This window comes from Ambystoma mexicanum, chromosome 3q, assembly GCF_040938575.1.
Source record: "Ambystoma mexicanum isolate Mex_15411 chromosome 3q, UKY_AmexF1_1, whole genome shotgun sequence".
Classification (NCBI taxonomy): domain Eukaryota; kingdom Metazoa; phylum Chordata; class Amphibia; order Caudata; family Ambystomatidae; genus Ambystoma; species Ambystoma mexicanum.
Window position 1 is genome coordinate 754452195 of NC_090926.1, and position 20623 is coordinate 754472817.

The window sequence follows — 20623 nt, forward strand, 5'->3', positions numbered from 1 at the left end:
TAGGGTCTGAAGTTGTATTTGCTGTAGTCTGGAGCTGAGGGCTCCTGTATGTGATACCACACAGCACCTTCCATTATTTATCGCTAAAGGTCTCCCATGTGTCCTCCTCCCACCTGCTTTTGCAACAAAGGGGTTTGCGTTGCGAGTCAGCCTGGATGATTTTATATATTGATCACCCCTCTACATCCCGGGGAATTTCTAATGTATTGCAATAGCGGAGTTGTGTGTGGCATTGCAGGGAATGTTGGTAACCACTCCCTGAAGGCTGCCTTCATCTTGAAGTATTGCAATTTACTTTGGAACCAGTTACCCATCTTATCTACAAATTCCTCTTGTGAGACAAACTCCCCATTCGGATACATATCTTCCACCCATGCAATACCCACCCCCTCCCAGTCCCTTGCCAGTAGCTTGTCGCAGGTTGGTTTCAAGATTTCTATATGCCCGAGTGAAATGCCCGGGTCAAACGGATGCACCACACAAGTCTTTTCAGGGCCCTCCTCCATGCATGCACTGTGCAGGACACATGGACTATTTTACATTTATCCGCATAAAGATTGCCTAAGATCAAAACTCCTTGTAGGGAGTGAGGGCTCACCGAGCCCAGCTCTATACATACATGGGGTGTTGACTGTGCTTCCGGCATCCAAAACTGTGCAAAAGATAGTTGAGCCGCCAGGAAATATGCCTCGATGTCGGCGGCGCCAAATCCCTCCTCCTCCCATGGCATTGTTAACACCTCCCATCCTATGCAAGGGGTCTTCGGCGACCAGGCCAACTTAATCAGTTGGGAGCGCACTTCTTGGAATTAGCTCACTCCCGGCCATACAGGTATGTTTTGGAACATGTAGGGAAGCTTTGGAATCGTTACCATTTTGGCCAAAGCGATCCTGCTCATGAGTGTGAGTGGGAGTCTGCATCATCCATCCACGTTTGTTTTTAGGATCTGCAGGCAGCTCTCGTGGTTATCCCTTACCAACGACTGGGCTTCCCTATGACTTTGATTCCTAGGTATGTAACGATGGACTGCTCCCATCCAAACCCCTCTGTGTTCGGCGGGCTGGTGGTGTTCTTATTCATAGGCAACAGAAAGGATTTGGCCCAGTTCAACCTGAGTCCGGAGGCACCTCCGAATTCCACAATCTCCTGTGTTAGTGGGGTCAGATTTACATCCAGGTTTTTGATGTAGATAATTGCATCATCTGCATATAACAAGATTAGTTCACTCGGTCCCCCCCCCATGGATGGTCCTCTGCGTCCGTGAAATCTCTGCAGCCTACTTGCGAGGACCTCTATTGCAATAGCAAAGATTAAGGGAGACAGTGGGCACCCCCGCCGGGTCCCCCTCAGGTCCGACAGTGTGCCCCCAATGCTGATCTGAGCGCTGGCGTCTGCGTACATTAGTTGCTCTGCTCTCTAGAAATATGTAGTGATCTCTACTTGGGACAATATTTAAGGTAACTCCACTCGACAGAATCAAATGCTTTTTCCATGTCTAACAACGCTGCAATGGCCTGCGTGGAGGGATCTATCTGTGCCAGTATCGCAAACAACTGCCGAAGATTCAGGGAGGTCGACCTCCCTGGTATGAACCCGGATTGGTCCCTATGGATTATAGGCGTGATGTGCGGCAGGAGACGGTCTGCCAGTATTTTAGCGAACATTTTTGTATCTAGATTCAGCAGTGATATCTGGCGATATGAAGAGAAATCCAACGGGTCCTTACCTGGCTTAACAATCAGTGATCCCCACTTCCTGCATCGTGGGCGTGAGTTGCCCCAACACCATTCCCTCCTCCCAGGCTCCCAGCATATGCTGAGCCACCTCTGGACCCCACTCCTTATAAAACCTGGCTGTTATGCCGTCAGTCCCAGGCGCTTTGGAGGAGGGGATATTCCGCACCACACCCAGTATATCCTCTACTGTGAGGGGGAGCCGCCAGGGCCTGAGCTGCTTCAACACTGAGTCTGGGGAGTGCCGCTGCCTCAATATACTAGTTGAGCTCGGTTTTTCAGTAAGGTGCCCCTTGTGGAGTAAAGGGATTCATAATACCCACAAAATACTTCCGCAATCTCGTCTGGTTTCACCGCTAACTTCCCAGCTGTTGTCCTTACTGCAGTGATTTCTTTGTAGCCTCGTTCGTGTCTTACTAGTGCCGCCAGATGTCTTCCCCACCACCCCATATCTACGCGCCATTGCTGGTTGGGCAAAGGACCTCCGCTCCTGCTCGGCCAAGTCGTGAAAGCGATCCAGTTCCTCCTTTAGTTTCGCAAGCGAGCACGGGGTGTTCAACCTGCTCGCCTCCCCCTATCTATCGTATTTCAAGCTCTGTTTCATTTAGTTTCCTACAAATCAGTTTCAGTACCCCTATTTCTGTGGACAAGCATCCTCCCCTCAGCACCACCTTGAAAGCCTCCCACAGTGTCCCCTTCGTTGATACAGTGCTCTGGTTTTCTCATAAATAGTGTTTGATTAAAGTATGTATTTCACTCTTGGAACGCAATGTCCAGTAGCGCTGCTGGCTTGAATCTCTAACGGGGGCAGGGCACCGTTCCCTCCAGGCGCATGGACCACAACACCGGGGAGTGGTCCGAGAGCATCCTCGGGAGTAACATTCATTCCTCAGTACAGTGCACCAGGTGAGGGCACACAAGGATGTAGTCCAGTCTGGTAGAGGTGTTGTGCGCCGTGGGATTGGTGCGAGAATCCCTCCACCCCCGGGTGTAGTAATCGCCAAACGTCCCCCAGGTCAAGTGCCTCCATGACGTTCAGCACTGCCTCGACTGCTCTTGAGCGCCTCCTCTCGCCTCCTGTCCACACGTGGGTCCAGCACCACATTTAAGTCGCCCGGCCACAGTATGTGGTGTGCAGGAACTTTTGGCATTGCCCTAGTAATGTGTTAAAGAATTCAGGGCCATCTGCATTCGGCCCATATATGTTGACTAATGTGAGTGCTGTGTTTCCTATAGATCCGGAAACGATAACAAACCTACCACCCCCCAACTCCCGGGGTCAATTACAGTGCCACTCACCGGAAACCCCAGCGACTTGTCTACCAGCGTCATCACTCCAGCTGAGTATGTGGGGAAGTATTTGCAATTGCCCCAGCTCCTGGCTACTCCTTCATTCCCTTTGCCTTTGAGATGGGTCTCTTGTAGCACAACTACGTTCGCCCTATGTCCCTAGCAATATTGCATCACTTTAGGTGGCTCATTCATCCCCCCCTCACGTTCCAGCTAACTACCTTAAGTGCCATAGCTTCGGTGTGGACTATAGAGAAGGGCTATTCCGCCCCATAATCCCAGTCGTTCTGCAGAATCACTAGTGGTCCTTTTGAGGAGATGTGAACCATTTTGTAATACCCCAACCGTGCCATAAGGGAAACTTGTCCCTTCTTCGCCCGCCCTTCCCCGACTTACCCCAACACTACCCCCCCAGCCCCCACCCACACTGGCCGCCCCCAACCTGCAGTGTAAACATCCCTCCCCACACAACCTCCCAACAACATCAGTTCGAGCAACAGCCCGGGGGTGCTGGACACCATCACCCAAGTAGCCTCCAGTTCCCTGAACCTCGAGAGGACAAACGATGAAACTTTTATCATACGCTTCAGGAATGATTCATTACATTTCTAGCGCTGGTGTAACATTACCCATCCATCGGGTCATCACTATACCGAACCACCCACTGAGCGGCCGTTGTCCTTAATATCTTGCCAGGTCGCTGCACCGCTGCAAGTCTCATGTGGTGAAATCAGTCTCCAATATTTTGTTGTCTGTCGGATCATTTTGGCAGCGATTCGATTAATTTTTGTAAGGCCTCCAGATTGGGAAAGAAGTGAGCCCTGCCATTGTGCTGGCCCCCCGCAGCTTGGAGGGGTAGTGCATGGAGTATTGAAGTGCCTGTTCCTCTTTGCCGCTGCAAAGGCCATGCAAGCTTTCTGGACAGCTGGGGGGAATTCCGGGTAAAAGAACACTCTGCTGTTTTCAAATGTTAGGCCCCCGAACTCCCTCCTCCTTCTCAGAATGACATCTCGGTCCCGATAGTTGAGTACTTTCGCTATCACTGGGTGTGGATTTTGCCCTGGTCTCAGAGCCAGTTGCGGAATCCTGTGTGCTCTTTCGACCAGGAATTGAGAGGACAGCGACAGCCCCTTTAGCACATCTCTTATAAAGGTTTCCATAAAGACTTCCATAGTCTGTTGCGGGACCATCTCTGGAATTCCCACCTCCCTGATGTTTCTTCTCGACCTTGCCTCGAGGTCCTCGTTTTTGTCCTTTATTGCTTTCACCTCCCTCCGTAGCTCCTGCACTGCCTGTACGGTTTCGTTGCTGGTGTCCTCTAGCGTGCCGACTCTGGTTTCCACCTCAGAGGTCCTACTGCTTTGGCTTTAATGGTGGCGAAGCCGGTGAGCATTTCCGTAAGGACCAGGCTCAGTTCCGACGCAGGGGTGTCCACACTAGGGCCCGCTATTGCTCCTCCTTGGGAAGGGACGTCTCCATGGTGGATGCCAGTCTATCTGTATTCTTTTGTAGCCCTTCTTTCTGGGTGAATGGTAGGCGGGTCTGCCTTTTATTGCCTTTTGCCATAAAACTTCGGCTTGTCCTCGTTTTCCCAGGCTCCAGTTCAGTCGCATACTTCAGTGGTTTGTGGCTAGGGCTATTTTTTATCTCTTCCTCCTCTGCCTTGCCTCACTTGCTGCACTCCCCAATGGCCACACCGGTCGCCAGTACGGTGGACTCAGTTCTGCCACCATGCCAAATCTGCAATCTTTAGCGCAGATGCGTTTAGCAAGGGAGTTGCCTTTTCCTCGCGGGCCATCCCCGGTCAGGCTTACTCTCCTATATGCCAGTCGTAGCTGCTCTCCGCCACCACCTCCCATGCTCCAGTGGGATGGTCAATGCACTGTCCCCCCTTTCTTCTGTAGTTATCCCGGCTCCCACTGTATATTGGGGGCTCACGCTGTGCCCTCTGTTGTTCTCTCCTTGATGTGCTTGGCTCCCTGCCGTTCATCTGCTCCCCGTGCGGTTTTATATGCGGGTGTGATTATATAGTCTTACGATTTTGTATGCGGGACGCTTTAGGCTGGTGAGCTCTGCTCAGTACCCCTATTCCTTGCCTGTTGTGGATCACCCTCCAGCTCGCTGCACCGAGTGCAGTCAGCTTGTCCCTCACCGCCACTCTGTTTTGTGGAGGAACGGCGCCACCACTCTTACCGGGGCCTCGGCTGTTTCACCCCTATGGGCCTGGTATGTAGCTGTGCCCTTTATGCGTGTTAGCCCACTCGTGGCCTGGTGGGGTGCTTTTAGAGTTGTGTGGCCTGAGAATATTGGGCCTCTACTGTGCTGGCATAGGCGGTCCCCGACTTCGCGTGCCCAAGCCTCTCTCTGCGTTCTTCCTACCCGCTGTGGTGGTTATACATTACATACCAGTATTCAACAGGTGAGTAATCGGATGCAGGATGAACAGTTGGAAAACCCAGTTCCCTTTGTCTTATGAAGACGAGTCCTAAGATGGAGGGGGCCTTGTGCCCAAACAGTCACAAGTTCCAGCTATGGTTTCTTCAGGGAAGGTATTTCAGAACTGGTGTAGTGGGCTGTGTTGGTTATTGCAAAGTTCTTCAAAGTAAGATCAATATTTACTTCAAGATGGTTCCAGGCAAGTTCTTGAAGACCCCCAAATGACGAAAATATGCAGACCTAAGCGGTGCAGACCGTTCAGGATTCCCCACAGGATTGCAGAAGGATGGTTCTAGCGCCAGTCACCACGGTCAGGCGGCGGCCGGTGATATAAACTGAAGATCTTGCAAGTCACAAGGCTCTTCTTGGAATGACAATGGCTGCAGCATGGTAGCCCAAAAAGGGGCTAGGCAGTCCACTAGGTGGTCCAGGGACACTTCTGAAGGCTTCCAAGGTGTGGATTTGTGAGCTGGGGTCAAGACTGGTTTTTCCATCTGGTCCAAGGGTAGAAGCACCCTAGAAAGTCTTCTGAGATCAGGCAGAGAAGCAGGGTTTTACTGGCCCAATCACAGGAGTCGATGCTGGTCGGCTGTAGGCGTTGTCCTCGGGTCGACATGGGACTCTTCTTCGTACAAGTCTCGGTTCCATCAATGATCTGTGGAATAGCTGCAGGAGCCCTCCTTTTATCCAAGATTCAAGCTGGGAGGTAACGTTAAAAAAAGCCCAGGGTTGACCAATCGTGTACAACCACTGGTCATTGCATCTGTCCAGCAACAGAATTTCGGGCGCGACTGGGTGAGGACTGGAACCAGACAGTCCAGTCCCCTGTACTATCTTATGTCACAGCTATTTTAGGATGCTAGCCTCCTTTAGTAGTCATTCGACGTAAATGCAAAAGTGCTCTAGAAAAAGTCACAAAAACTGTAAAAAAAATTACAGTTGCCACCAGCTTGTCTTAGGCACATCGTCAAAGTAACCAAAAAGCTATTCGGTAACAAGTTATAAGGATACAAAGTATCCTAACTGCAGTTCCTGTAAGGTGATGTGTGCAACTGTAAAAATACAAGCATTCCAACAGTCTTGGGTACTAGTCAGTTTGCCCATAAGGAGCAAAACGGGCAAGAGGAGTAAAGGAGAAGGCTTTACTGACCTCAAAGTCAGAGCAGGGTTACAAAAAGAAGCAAAAGACTGGGGGTCCCAGCAAAATCTGGAGGGAAAGGCTCAAAAGAAAATCTTTCCCAACAGCTGCCATGTTAGAGCAGTGTGCTACTAATGCTATCAAAATGGCTATAAACCTGGTGTTGCCAAAACTAATTTACAGCTGCTACCTCTTTACAGCCTGGTACACATGCAAGGTGTTAGAATAACACTGTGGCCAAACTGTGTATGTAAATCACCCCTATGGGCTACTAAGGGCAGCACATCAGGAAAAAGTATTGCAGCGACAGGTGAACATCAGTAGAAGTCCCTCCAATCACAAAAAGAAAGTTGAAAATCCATGGAAGCCAAATTCTTAAGAGGACTTGTGAACAAAACTGGAATCCTGCCCTAACTGGTTACTGGATTTGTTATTTAAAGGCATGGTCTAGTAAAAAATGTTATTTAAAAAATAGATAGGCAACATAAAAAAAAATACTAGCATTCTCTTTTTTAAAACTTCCTATGTAAAATTTTGAGCTTTTCAAGCTCAAAATTTGCAAAAGCAAGCACATAGGCGCATCCATTTTGTGAAATGGATGCCCTCCTGTGCTGGCTTTTGCGGCACTAATGAAGGAAAAGCCAGCCAGCTGTAGTAAACAAAAAGCTACCGCTGGGTGGCTTTCCCTTCATTAGTGCTGTACGCGGAGGACGTGGACCGGAGACCAGAGCAGGAAAGCTGCAGCTGAATCTCGGTAAGTGCTATTTATTTTTTTAAAAAAATAAGCACTAGCTGTGGGTTTTTTTCTAAGTTTTCCGGGCTGGAGGAGCCTGGAAAACTTAGAAATAAAACCGCAGCTTTAAAAACGTTGTATTTATGTTTGCGGTCGCTTTTGAAGCGTTATTGTGTTGAAAAACGCTGCGGTTTTTCTTTCCAAGTTTCTCAGGCTCCTCTGGCTCAGAGGAACCTGAGAAACTCGGAAAGAAAAACTGCAGCGTTTTCCAACACAACCGCGTTATGTTTCTTCCTGAATCTGCTTTCCCATTTTGGGCTCTCGGGCTCCCCACGGGGAGCCGGAGGAGCCTGAGAAACTTGGAAAGAAAAACCGCAGCGTTTTCCAACACAATAACGTTGCGGAAAACAACCGCGTTGTTTCTGCCTGAATCTGCTTTCCCATTTGGGGCTCTCGGGCTCCCCATGGGGAAAGCAGATTTAGGCAGTAACAACGCAGCATTTAGCATTTCCCATTTGGGGCTCTCCGAGAGCCCCAAATGGGAAATCGGCTGTAGGCAGAAACACTACGCGCCATGTAAACACAACCGCGTTGTGTTTCTGCCTGCTGTGGCTTTCACTTTGGGTCTCCGGTGCTCCCCTGGGAGCACCGGAGACCCAAAGTGATAGCCACAGCAGGCAGAAACACAACGCGGTTGTGTTGGAAAACGCTGCGGTTTTTCTTTCCGGTGTTTTCCAACACAATAACGTTGTATTTATGTTTGCGGTCGCTTCAAAAGCGACCGCAAACAAAAATACAACGTTTTTAAAGCTCCTCCAGCCCGGAAAACTTAGAAGCAGCTAGTGCTTATTTTTTTTTTTTTTTAAATAAATAGCACTTACCGAGATTCAGCTGCAGCTTTCCTGCTCTGGTCTCCGGTCCCCGTCCTCCACGTACATCACTAATGAAGGGAAAGCCACCCAGCGGTAGCTTTTGTTTACTACAGCTGGCTGGCTTTTCCTTCATTAGTGCCGCAAAAGCCAGCACAGGAGGGCATCCATTGAGCTTGAATAGCCCAAAATTTTACATAAGAAGTTTTAAAAAAGAGAATGCTAGAATTTTTTTTTATGTTGCCTTTCTATTTTTTAAATAACATTTTTTACTAGACCATGCCTTTAATGCACATCTCCTTTTCCCTTGGGACTGTGTGTGCATCCCAGGAGTCACTCGGCTGTGGTGGGCACATGATTCTAGGGGATCAGTGAGAATTAATAGCTTCTACTGTAATCTGTATCTTGGAGTACCACGTGGTTCTAAATTCTAATGCTGCATCTTTTTCAATGTGCTAGCCTCGCCTACTGCAGGGGTAGGGTTGTAATACATTATGGAAGGGGGGAGAGGTACGTATCTGAATTGCCATGGGGGTAATATTTATTTTTGTTTGCTGCTGCTACCGCATAGATCCCTTTCCTTGTTTAGAAAACGTTTCGATAAAGAATGGAGAATGCAACTGTTGATACTTAGTTTTGTTCTTTTTTTTAAATGTATTTATTTTTTTACAGCTTCCAGGGGTGAAGCCCCAAATGATGCCTATGGGTACTCCTATATGCCGAATGGGGCCTATCCCTTCTCACCTCCTGAAGCTAATGGCATCTACCCACCACCTCCTGCAGGTTACCCATATGCCCCTCCCCCTACAGGTAAGAAGGCTTTAGCGAAGTGATTGAATAATCCAGTAGTTTGATTGTGTGATACAGGCACCACTGCAGCATGGTTCCTCAATGGCAATAATGCCAACCCAACATGTTAAAGAAATAGGTACACATTGTGATGTATGTGCTTGGTTTAAACTTAATAACTTTCGATGCTTTGCCACTCAAAGAATGTATAAACATGGATCGCAGCCTTTGGGTCGGAGTTGGTTTGGTGAAGTCTGTTAGGAACTGTCTTGAGTTCTTGGCAAGGGACAGACTTCAGGTAAATGTATCCATTGCAGCAAAAGGTGACAAGTTGAGTGCCTATGGGATTGGTTCTCGGACTACCCCGAATCGATGCATTCATAACTATTATGGTAGAGATGCTGGGAAGTAAGGTAAGGCCATTTGCACTTGGTCTGATACCTGAAAACCCAGAGAGAGTGGGGAAAAACGAATAACCAAAAACAGTTTGGGAAATGGCAACAGACATTAGTTTGCTGACATTCATTTGAGCCAAGTGCTTGGTTGGGTATATAGAGCACTGAGACATCAAGTAGCATTTCTGTAAGGGAAGTGAGACTTTGGAGAACACCAATCCACAGGCCCACCTTGCATATACAAAGGGCGTAGTAGGGGAGGAATGTTGGGATGCCGATGGAGGGAATAGCCTACAGAAAAAAAGGATGTACTAGTGTAGCCATGTGTCCCTTTACTGCACCTATTGGGATATCCACACAAGTGGAGCAGGTACATAATCTTTAGACCTATTGGCCTTACATATAGTACCTGAAGCGGGTGCATGATTTGCTCTCTTAAACTTCTAACTCTGCCTTTCCCTCCTACCATCACATCCCTTGGTTGTGTCCTATTTTCTCCTCTAAATCATCTCTTGCACTTGAAGATTGGCTTTTTCATATTTCCTTACTTTTCTACTAGCCCCTTCCTTTAAGGATTCTTTTTAAACACTTGTGTACATATAGCTTGCCAAACCTTAAACCTGTTTGCCTGAAGTGCATAGGAATTTCTTGTATTCCTTGGTACTAGGAGTTTTCGCTTCCCACCTTTACAGCTGGTTAGACATTTTTCACGCAGGCACACTCCTCAAGGATATTTAAGATTGTCTAAATAACAATGGAAGGATGAAGATTAGTTTGTTTTCTAATCACCCTCTCTGGTGATTCCCCTTTCCTAAGCTAGCTCTTAATAGCAGTTGTTTACTGGTGCTAGACCTTATCCTGTGCACGAAGACCAGATATTTGCGCAAGCCGTCGACTATGTCCAGAAGGTTGCAGGTTGAAAGATCCAAAATGAAACCAATCCAGCCATGTTCTCAAAATGTTGAATTGGCCTAACTGGGCTTTGCAACCTTTTGGAGCCAAATCAGCTTTTTACAGTACTGGGTAGCTTGGAAGTGTTTCAGTTCTGATAACTGCTTTTTTCATCAAGGCAGAGTGGGACCTCCAGCTAGCTACAAGCACTTCAGATTTGACAGTTTAATCCATGGCTCAAGTGATCACACTTCAGCAGATTTTGTGTACCCTTTTGTATCCATCTGGAACCTGTACCAGTTCCCAATGGGCCTCATTACGAGGTTGCCAGTATCCTGGCAGCAACAGCCAGGATACCGGCAACCTGTAACACTGTTACTGGCACTCGGTCCGGTGAAATTACCGCTGGATTACGAGTGCCAGTAAGTATTGTTAATCCCCATTCCATGGTATCCTGTAGGATTGCATGGGGGCGGATTTGCTGGTATTACCAGCACGTAATACCAGCTATTCTCCAGCATGGGGTCTGGCATGGATTCACATGCTCATGATTATTCCCCTTCGTCAGGCTGGGAATCCTCGGTAAAAGAAAAAATCAGTTTCTAAACTGTCTTTCTACTAATAACCAATCACTGGTCTCTGGGTCATACTGCCCCCAGCCAATGACTGCCCTCTACCTAAACCCCTCCTCTGGCAGCCATCTTCAGATTTTTACCGCACGGTCAAGTGTTGGGAGTCCTCGTGCTTAGCTCTTGTGCTTTTACTGCGTGTTGCGTTTTTCCAAAGAGTTTACTCTTTATTTTTCAGTCAAATCGAGCCTCAAGATCCACCGTTTCATCTTCCTATTAACGGGGACCCGTTTCGGAAATTTCTTCGCCCCTAAAGGGCGATTTTACGTCGAAATTCACTTCTTGCAGGATTCCGGTAGATCTTTGAGGCCTACCCCACGTGGACATGGCCCAGGACAAAGGAGACTCGACGCCAACTGGATCCAAGCTGTTTAGGATCTGCCCAGGATGTGGACTACAGAACGTCTTCAAGGAGGGCGAGCAATTGTTATGCTTGAGCTAAAATATGGTGCTGATGCGCACTGCATTCTGGGGGCACTCAGAGCTATAATGGATATTTATTCCATGCCTCAGTGAAAACTGCACTTGCTTTGCTAAAAGACATGCTTTCAATGTTATTCGTTGCTGAGCCTGGTATGCAGGCCTCAGTTGTGCTGGGAAACCTGCTTTTGTTATGTCTTGCTCAGGATGAGTTATGGAATTGTTTTCCGTGGTGCTTTAGAAGAGGGAAGCTTTGCTCCTTGGGGGTTACTGTCGGTTGACCCGGCCGGCAACCAACTGTCACTCAGCAATGCGCAAGCGCTAATGCCAGAAGGTTCGAGAAATTGCCTCCCCATTTTGAGGAGGGCATATATGTGAAGCTCTGGAAAGGTCAGGTGGAAAAAAAAAAACACAAAGACCTCAGTCGGAGGGGGGACGCCTTGTTCCGACCTTCCTGTGGGCTGTTGTGCTCTCTGGCTGGCTGTTTCCGGGGTCCTCCAGCCGCTTCTGGCGAGATGAGGGATTCAGTTACTCCCATGGTGATGTTTTTCTCTTGAATTCTCCATCTTTTCTGTGATTTATTTCCGTTTTTATCACTTGTGCTTCTTAGCTATGAATAAATAGCCGTATAAGTGCTCATTATTTTGCTAACTGTGTATCTGGTTGTGAGTTATTGCTCCGTCTACCTGCGTTCAAAGCATTTGCTTTGCTCTGCAAATGTACTGGTGATAAATAACTGTCCGTGCACTCTTGGCGAGCAATACAGCACTCCAGGTGCCTCTACTGCCTTTACGTCGACAAGTCGGAACTGCAAACCCTATGCACCGAGATAAGGACGAGGCTACCTTTGCCTCTGGTGGACGATTGTCGGGGAGTCTTCTACTCAAGCAGAGAAGAGCCCATCCTCCCCCACCCTTCCAGCCTTCACCTCCATCCCCTCCACCGAGGGATGAGACAGAGACGGCAACGACGGGTATGGACGACGACGGTGGTGACGACGGAACGGATCACCCATCACACCCTGCCCAGGCTTCCCCTCCCGACGAAATTGGCTCCTTTCATGCCATGATCGCCAGGGCATCAGAGCTGTTCCAGCCATGCCCCGAAGAGCAGAAGACGGAGGGGTTACTCTACCAACGATGGGAGGCAAAGAGGAAGACTGTCCTCTCAGTCCCATTACTAGATGACATCTGGGAGCAAGGACTGTCCTTTCTGAAGAATCCGTCCACGGCCCCGGCGAAGAGGGGCCGGTACGAGAAGAAGTACCGGGTCCCAGAAGAAGTACCGGGTCCCAGACTCTGGGCCTATGTGCCTCAGGGCACAGCCGTCCCCGGATTCGGTGGTCTCTGCGGCGGCCAAGAAGAAATCGGCAGGGGCGACGGCATCAACTTCCACTTCCCCACCAGACGGCGAGGGGAAGAAGCTGGACGTCATGGGACGACGGGTCATCTCGTCGGCAGCAACGACTATCAAGGCAGCCACGCCCTCGTGATCTTGGCCCGCTACGTCAGGGAGCTGTGGTTTGAGATCGCTCCCCTCCTGGACTTCCTCCCAGACGACAAGAGGGCGGAAGCCCTGGAAATCCTGCAGGAAGCCGAGGTGGCGTCAGACCTTGCCATCAGTGGCCACGGACATCGCAGACACTGGTTTTCACCAGATGGGTAACAGCGTTTGCCTTCGCCGACGCGGTTGCCTCAGGGCCACCGACTTCTGTCAGGACGTGCAGACCAGGGTACTGGACATGCCCTTCGACGGGATCAACCTGTTCAGCAAAGCAGTGGACTGGTCACTGCAGGCCATCAACGTGGACACCGAGACGGCCCGGGCCTTGGGCTCTCTCCATCAGCGATGGCCATCCTTTCTGACCTCCGGAGGCAAGTCCCATGGTGCCGCCAAAGGATTCGGCAGCAGCTTCTCGTTGTACCGCCAGACGACTGCTCTTCGTTGCGGGAAGCCTACAGAGGTCGCAACAAGGCCGGTGGATATTGTCGTCGTCGCCAAGGGACCCAAGTTGGCAAGGCCTCGGCAAAGCAGGACTGAACTGGCTGTGACATTGGGCCCCCACCCGAGCGCCCCGGTGGGAGGCCAGCTGGCGAACTTCATCGGCGCGTGGAAGTCCACCTCCGACCATTGGGTGCTGGATGCCCTGGCTCACGGGCACACTCTGGAGTTCCAAAAGTGTCCCCATTTTCCATCCGTGGCCAGGAAGGAAAACCACATTCCACAGCTGCTTCTGCAGGTACGAGCAATGCTGAAGAAGCCGCAATAGAATTCGTCCCAAGGATGCTCCTGGGCTCCGGAATATTCTACCGAAAGAAGACTAGTGGCTGGCAGCCCATTCTAGACCTCCGCCACCTCAACAAATTCATAAAATCCCAGAAGTTCCGGATGGTCACCCTTCAACACGCACTGGGACAACTGGAGGAAGGCGACTTCCTGCCGTCGCTGGACTTGGAGGATGCCTTCTTCCACATCCCCATACACAAAGGACATCTAAAGTTTCTGCGCTTTGTGGTCCAAGGGCGGCACTATCAGTTCAAGGCACTGCCCTTCGGTTTGAAGTGCCAGTGGCGGCGCGGCTTCGCCGGCAGGGGATCCACGTCTACCCCTACCGGGATGATTGGCTCATCCGAGCAAAATCAAGAGAACTCGCCTTCGACCACACAGTGAGGACCGTCCGCCTGCTCACGGAACTGGGGTTCTCGATAAACTTTGCTAAGTCCTGCTTGGTGCCATCGTAGGACACCCTATTCCTGGGAGCCAGACCCAACACGGTGTCGCGGTTGGCGTCACTGTCAGAGGAGAGGATAAAGGCCATCCTGGGCAAGGTACAACTGCTGTTGACCACAGAGGTTGCCAGGGTGAGATCCATCAAGTCTCTGCTCGGCATGATGTCATCATGCATCTACTTCATGCGACTGTGCAGGTTGCGGATGCGGCTGCCGACGCCGATTGGGTACAGGTGACGGGAAGCTTCGAAGACAAGATCGCCCTCAAAGAGACTTTCCGGCAGGCGATCCGGTGGTGGGGAACCCGCACGCATCTCACAGCGGGCATGGACTTCCAGACTTAAGCGCATCAGGAAACTCTGACGACGGACGCCTCCCTGGAGGGATGGGGTGCTCACACCGGAGATCTCCACGCAAGAGGCCTTTGGCTCCCGGAGGAGAGGTCTCTGCACATCGTCTTGGAGCTCCAGGCCGTATTCTGGGCCCTCCGGTCCTTACTCCCGTCCCTCAAGGGCAAAGTGGTATGGGTCTTCACAGACAACAACTCCACGATGTTCTACATCCGGAAGCAGGGGGGGGGGGCACCAGATCCCCAGCTCTATCCAAGGAAGCGCAGGACCTGTGGCACTGGGCCATCGCCCAGGGGATGTTCCTGGTACCCTTCCACCTGGCAGGAGTAAAGAACACTGTCGCCAACTCACTCAGCAGGGAACTGCGCTCGTGCCACGAGTGGGAGCTCCGGCAGGATCAATTGGATCTCCTATTCCGACGATGGGGCAATCCCCAGACAGATCTGTTTGCGACGACGGACAACAAGTGCCGGAGGTTCGCCAGCAGGTTTCCCCAGCCGGGGAGCATGGGCAATGCATTCTCCTTCCCCTGGGATGGCCTGTTCCTCTATGCGTTCCCACCCCCCCCCCCCCGTTGCCGTTGCTTCTGCGACTCACCAGTCAACTCAGACGGTCTTGGTGCAGGATGAACCTCGTCGCACCAGCGTGGCCGAGGCAGATATGGTACCCAGACCTTCTGGACATGTCAGCGTGCCGTCCAGTCAACGGACGCAGATCTTCTTGCCAGGGAAGGAGGTGTGATCCTGCACCACAACCCAGGGTCGCTGAACCTGCAGGCCTGGCTCCTGCAGCACTAGAGTTCGGAGGATAGGATATCCTGACGGACAGCAAGGAGGTACTTGCCAAGGCCAGGGCTTCCTCGACTCTTAAGTGCTCTGGACACAAATGGAAGAGGTTCGCTGTCTGGTGCCGTGCACAGAAGATCAACCCTCTACGGATTACGGCCCCTCAAGTGCTGCCGTACTTGCTGTCGTTGGCCAAGGCGGGGCTGGCGCATGCATCCATCAGAATTCATCTGGCGGCTATCTCCCGCTACACCAGAACTCCGGGCGGTCGCCGCTGTGGTCGTTTCCGCCGGTGAAGGCTCCGGCCCCGGCGTGGGAGTTCAATGTCGTGCTGACCAGGCTTATTGGCCCTCCTTCGGGACTTTGCATTCGGCACCGCTGAAGTTCCTATCGTGGAAGACAGCGTTTCTTGTTGCCATCACCTCTGCACGACGAGTGGGAGAGATCCAGGTCCTCTCCTGTAAACCTCCATACCTGACATTCCAAGAGGGTAGTGCTGAGGATGTACCCCTCCTTCATGCCCAAGGTGCCGTCGGACTTTCATCTCAACGAGCCCTTGGTGTTACCCGTTTTCTTCCTGTCGCCGTCCGTTGCCGGCTGAGAGGACTTGGCACTCGCTGGATGTAGCTAGAGCGCTGAAGTTCTACGTGGACCGCATGAAGAGTTTCCGGAAGACATCACAGCTGTTGGTGAACTTTGCCGCTGTGAACCAAGGGAAGGCCCTCTCCAAGGCTTCCATTTCCAGACGGCTCTTCGGCTGCATCATACACTGTCACCCGTTGCCAAACCGACCGATGACCGGCCGCCCGAGAGCTCATTCGACTAGAGCAATCGCTGCTACTACGGCGTTCTTGTCTGGTGTGCCCCTGTTGGACATCTGCAGGGCTGCTACGTGGAGGTCGACGCACACCTTTATGAGATTCTACTGCGTTGACCCGGATTCCAGGGAGGAGTCCAGAGTCGGCCAGGCAGTGCTGCGCAACCTGTTCGCTTGAAGGTGAGCCTGGTGAGGAGGTAACCAATGCTTAATGTTGAGTTGTTGAAATGCTTAATGTTGAGCCTTGCTACCTCCCGTGGTTGTGCATGTGTGTACTGCTATGTATTTTTGTATTCATGAGCATGTGAATCCATGCCAGACCCCATGCTGGCGAAGGAACAAGTTACTTACATGTAACTGTTCTCCAGCATGGGTCTGGAATGGATTCACATGCAAACCCTCCCGCCTACCCCTCTGCGGCTCTTCTCTTGGTCCTACTGCCACTTTACGTGCTACCAGATCTGAAGATGGCTGCCAGAGGAGGGGCTTAGGTAGAGGGCAATCATTGGCTGGGGACAGTATGACCCAAAGACGATTGATTGGTTATTAGTAGAAAGACAGTTCAGAAACGAAACTGAAACTGATTTTTTTTCTTTTACTGAGGTTTCCCAGCCTGACGACGGGGAATATTCATGAGCATGTGAATCCATGCCAGACCCATGCTGGCGAACAACAGTTACAGGTAAGTAACTTGTTTGTTTTGCCGGTAGGATGGCGGAATTACCTACAGCTCTTAACTGGAGGTAATTCCAGCCACCCCACAGGTAACCTTGTACTTTGCCGGTGTGGTAACGGGCCGGTAAACCGAATTACCAGCACGTTTTTACCACACCGGCAAGGTTATAATGAGGCCCACGTATATCTAAAGAAGATCAGAACATCAGTATCTACCCATGGCACTAGACATTGCACTGGATGTATCACCACAAGATCAGTAGATATTCCACAACAAAGGGCCAGATGCTCTCTGCTTCCAAACTAAGAGGAAGGTACTAATGTGTAGAGACCTGCATGCATGGATGGCCAGAGGAATATACTTCCTTGCCAAAGGAGATGAGAAGGCACCATCTGCCCGGCATCAGATGTAGGATTTGGACAGAGCCGAGACTGCAAACTAAACAGAACTAAAGCCATGATAAAGACTGAATTTACCAGGCAGTCAGACATAACAGCTATATGAAAAACAGGACACAAATCGTTGACTAAGGCCAGCAACTAAAAATAAAACTCGGGAAATGATCTGATGTCATGAAGTTGAGGCACCCACAAAGGGGCATAACGCAGAAATCTGCTTTTAACCGGTTTTATTTTGGGTTGTACGGGTATCTTGGCCAAAAGGAAAAAGGGGTATCTCGGAACGTCTCCTGAATAAGCAAAGGAAAAATAGTCTCTGCTCTGGTCTCTTGGGAAGCTCACAGTGCTTCATGGGCCACATCGCCGTTCAGGCTGCACTCTTGTAGTTCTCTTTGGCTTCTGTTGTCTTGTCAGTTTAATATGAAGTGGGTGAACTTGTATCCCTCCTTCAGGTTCCAATGAGTTACTGTCCAACACAGTCTTGTAGATCTCTGCAAAAAAAGGTCTTGGAGCTTCCCGCACACAATATGAATGAGGGCTATCCTGAAAACCTGTCATGATTCCGGGCCTGGAGCTGGACAACCCTGCTCTAAAATGTTGGTACACCATCTTGCTTTTGGTAAAATGTGTGCATGTGCACCTATGCGCGAGTTCTGCAGACAAAGCCAGTACAGTGCCTGTGTCTGCTGTATTCGACAGCCAGCCCTCACCTTGGTATAGCGGAGCTCCTTATTATTCCTCTGGGGGGAGGGAGGGTAGCATATCGGTGCAATTTGAATTTGTTTTCGACAATGGGTCCTGTATTAAAGAGCCTGAAAACCTTTCAGTTTTGCTGGTTATTTACAATGTAATCTGTACCCCACTCTATAAAAGGTCAGAGTATTCTCCAGCATGGGGTCTGGCATGGATTCACATGCTCATGAATATTCCCCGTCGTCAGGCTGGGAATCCTCGGTAAAGAAAAAACCAGTATCAGTTTCGTTTCTGATCTGTCTTTCGTAGTAATAACCAATCACTGGTCTCTGCGTCATACTGACCACAGCCAATGACTGCCCTCTACCTAAGCACCTCCTCCGGCAGCCATCTTCAGATTTTTACCGCACGTTCATGTGTTGGGATCCTCGTGCTATTGCTCTCGAGCGTTAGTGCTATTTTTCGCGCTTTTTTCACAAAAAAACTTCGATTCTTTCGGTCAAAAGAGCCTCAAGCTCCACCGATCCTACATCCGATCTACGGGGACCCGTGTCGGATTCATCTGTGCCCCTCAAGGGTGAAGATTTCGTCGAGCTACACTTCGGAGGACTCCAGAAGCTTCTCAGGCCCGATCTCGGAGATGGCCCAGGAGAAGGGAAGCTCGACGCCCGGAAAGCTGTTCAGGGTCTGCCCTGGATGCCAGCTGCAGAACGTCTTCAAGGAGGACGAACACTCTTTCTGCCTTTACTGCCTTCATGAGGACAAGACGCACGTGGAGAAGGACTGTGCGTTTTGCGGCAACATGTCGGAACGGACCATGAAGGACCGCCATCAACGTCTCGCCAACTGGCTGGAGGGTAAGAGCCCGTCTGGCGAGAAGAAGAAGAAATCCGAGCGGTCTTCTAAGACCTTTGAGGGCGCCCCGGCGACGGGGGCCCAACATAAGGCCAAGCACCGCGAGTCCGCTGGCACCGGGAGCGCCGAACGGTCGGGCTCTACGGGCGCCAGGCAGGGCGCACCCTCCCCGGCACCATCAACCACGAGCCAACGCTCTGGGTCGGGTAAGAGGAAGGCCGAGCACCCGGCGAAGCTCCTGGAGAGGCCCCGGTCGAGCTCTAAGGCAGAGGAGGAGCGTGGCAGTGCCCCCTCCCTCAAGGATAAGGCGGTGAGCGCACCTAAGGTGGTGAAGGCCTTGATCCATCCGACCAAGCCCTCTATCGAAACGGTCGCGGCGGCCCTGGCTCAGCCTATGGTGGCTGCACCAGTGGTGGCGACCTCAGGGCCCAGAATCTCCCTGCCTCCTCGGAGGGAGTCTTCCTTTGTGCCCATCGATAGGACCCCCGTGAAACCCTCCGTGGGGAAGAAGGGGGGGCAGGGCGTCGTCGTAGATTCGGCCTCAACCTCAGAAGAGGAACTGATCGAGGTCTTAAGCCACGGCCTAGGCGTGGAAGAAGGCCAGCCCGTCGGAATGGACCCCGACGCAGGTGACGACGACGACATCGTCGAGGATACCGACGGGGCCCCTGCTCGCCCGTCGGATTCCCCTCTGCCAGCGCCGCAAGACAACTCGGCGGCCATTTTGTTGGCCATACAGTCCTTATGCTCCGAGATAAGGACGAGGCTACCGTTACCGACGGAGGAACCTCTCCCGTCGGGGGATCCAGAACCGGGACCTTCTGGTGTTCCCCCTACCAAGAAAAGAAGGATCCATCCACCACCTCCTTTTCAACCGTCGCGCCCCGTCCAGCCCTCCTCCCCGTCCACCCGAGGGGATGATACGGGGACTGACACGGCAGCGACGGGTACGGACGACGAGGCATACGACGAGGATTTTCCGTCGTCGCCTCCCACCAGGGCTTCTCCGCCCGACGAGATCGGATCTTTCCACTCCATGATCTCCAGGGCTTCCGAGCTTTTCCAACTCTGCCCTGAGGAGAAGAAAAAGGAAGGCTTCCTTTATCAGCGGCGCGAGGCCAAGAGGAAGACGGTCCTCGCAGTGCCTCTGTTGGACGACATTTGGGATGAGGGCCTTTCCCTCCTCAAGAACCCTTCCACGACGCCAGCGAGAAGAGACCGGTACGAGAAAAAGTACCGGGTCCCGGACACGGCCCCCCTATGCCTCCGGGCGCAGCCTACCCCGGACTCCGTCGTCTCCGCGGCAGCCAGGAAGAAAGCGGGGGGGGTGCGGCCTCCACGTCGACTTCCCCGCCGGACGGCGAGGGAAAGAAATTGGATGCTATGGGACGTAGAGTCATCTCGTCGGCAGCGACGACGATTAAAGCGGCCAACGCCTTGGCTATCGTGGCCCGCTACGACAGGGAGCTCTGGTACAAGATAGCTCCCCTGCTGGATTTTCTGCCGGACGACAAGAGGGCGGAGGCCCTTGAGATCCTGCAGGAAGGTGAGGTGGCTTCGGACCACGCCATCACCGTGGCGACGGACATCGCCGACACTGGGTTCCGCCAGCTGGGCAACGGCGTTTGCCTTCGACGTCGTGGATGGCTCAAGGCTACGGACTTTCGGCAGGACGTCCAGACCAGAGTCCTGGACATGCCCTTCGACGGGAACAACCTGTTTGGGAAGACAGTGGACGATTCCCTTCAGGCCATCAAGGCGGATACTGAGACGGCCCGGGCCCTTGGAGTCCTGCAGCAACGACGGACGCCCTTTCGGAGCGGCGGAGGCAAGGGCGGCGGTTTCGCTTCCTACCGTCAAGCGGCCCGCTCGTCGTCGCAAGAGGCCTACAGAGGACGAGGCAAGTCTAGCGGACCCCGCCGTCGTCGCCAAGGAGGTCAAGGCGGCAAGGCCGCGTCCAAGCAGGATTGAACCGGCCGTGGGGTCGGGCCCCCACC

General features: G+C 51.7%; 1 protein-coding gene across 2 annotated transcripts in view; it reads left to right on the forward strand.

Annotated features, from left to right (window-relative positions):
- The window catches only part of WBP2 (WW domain binding protein 2), a 417756-nt gene that overhangs the window by 138167 nt on the left and 258966 nt on the right, over positions 1-20623 (forward strand). For both annotated transcript variants that reach the window (XM_069654739.1, XM_069654740.1), the window contains exon 5: positions 8872-9009. In XM_069654739.1, coding sequence (XP_069510840.1) covers positions 8872-9009 — 138 coding nt within the window. The remainder of the gene's footprint in view (positions 1-8871; positions 9010-20623) is intronic.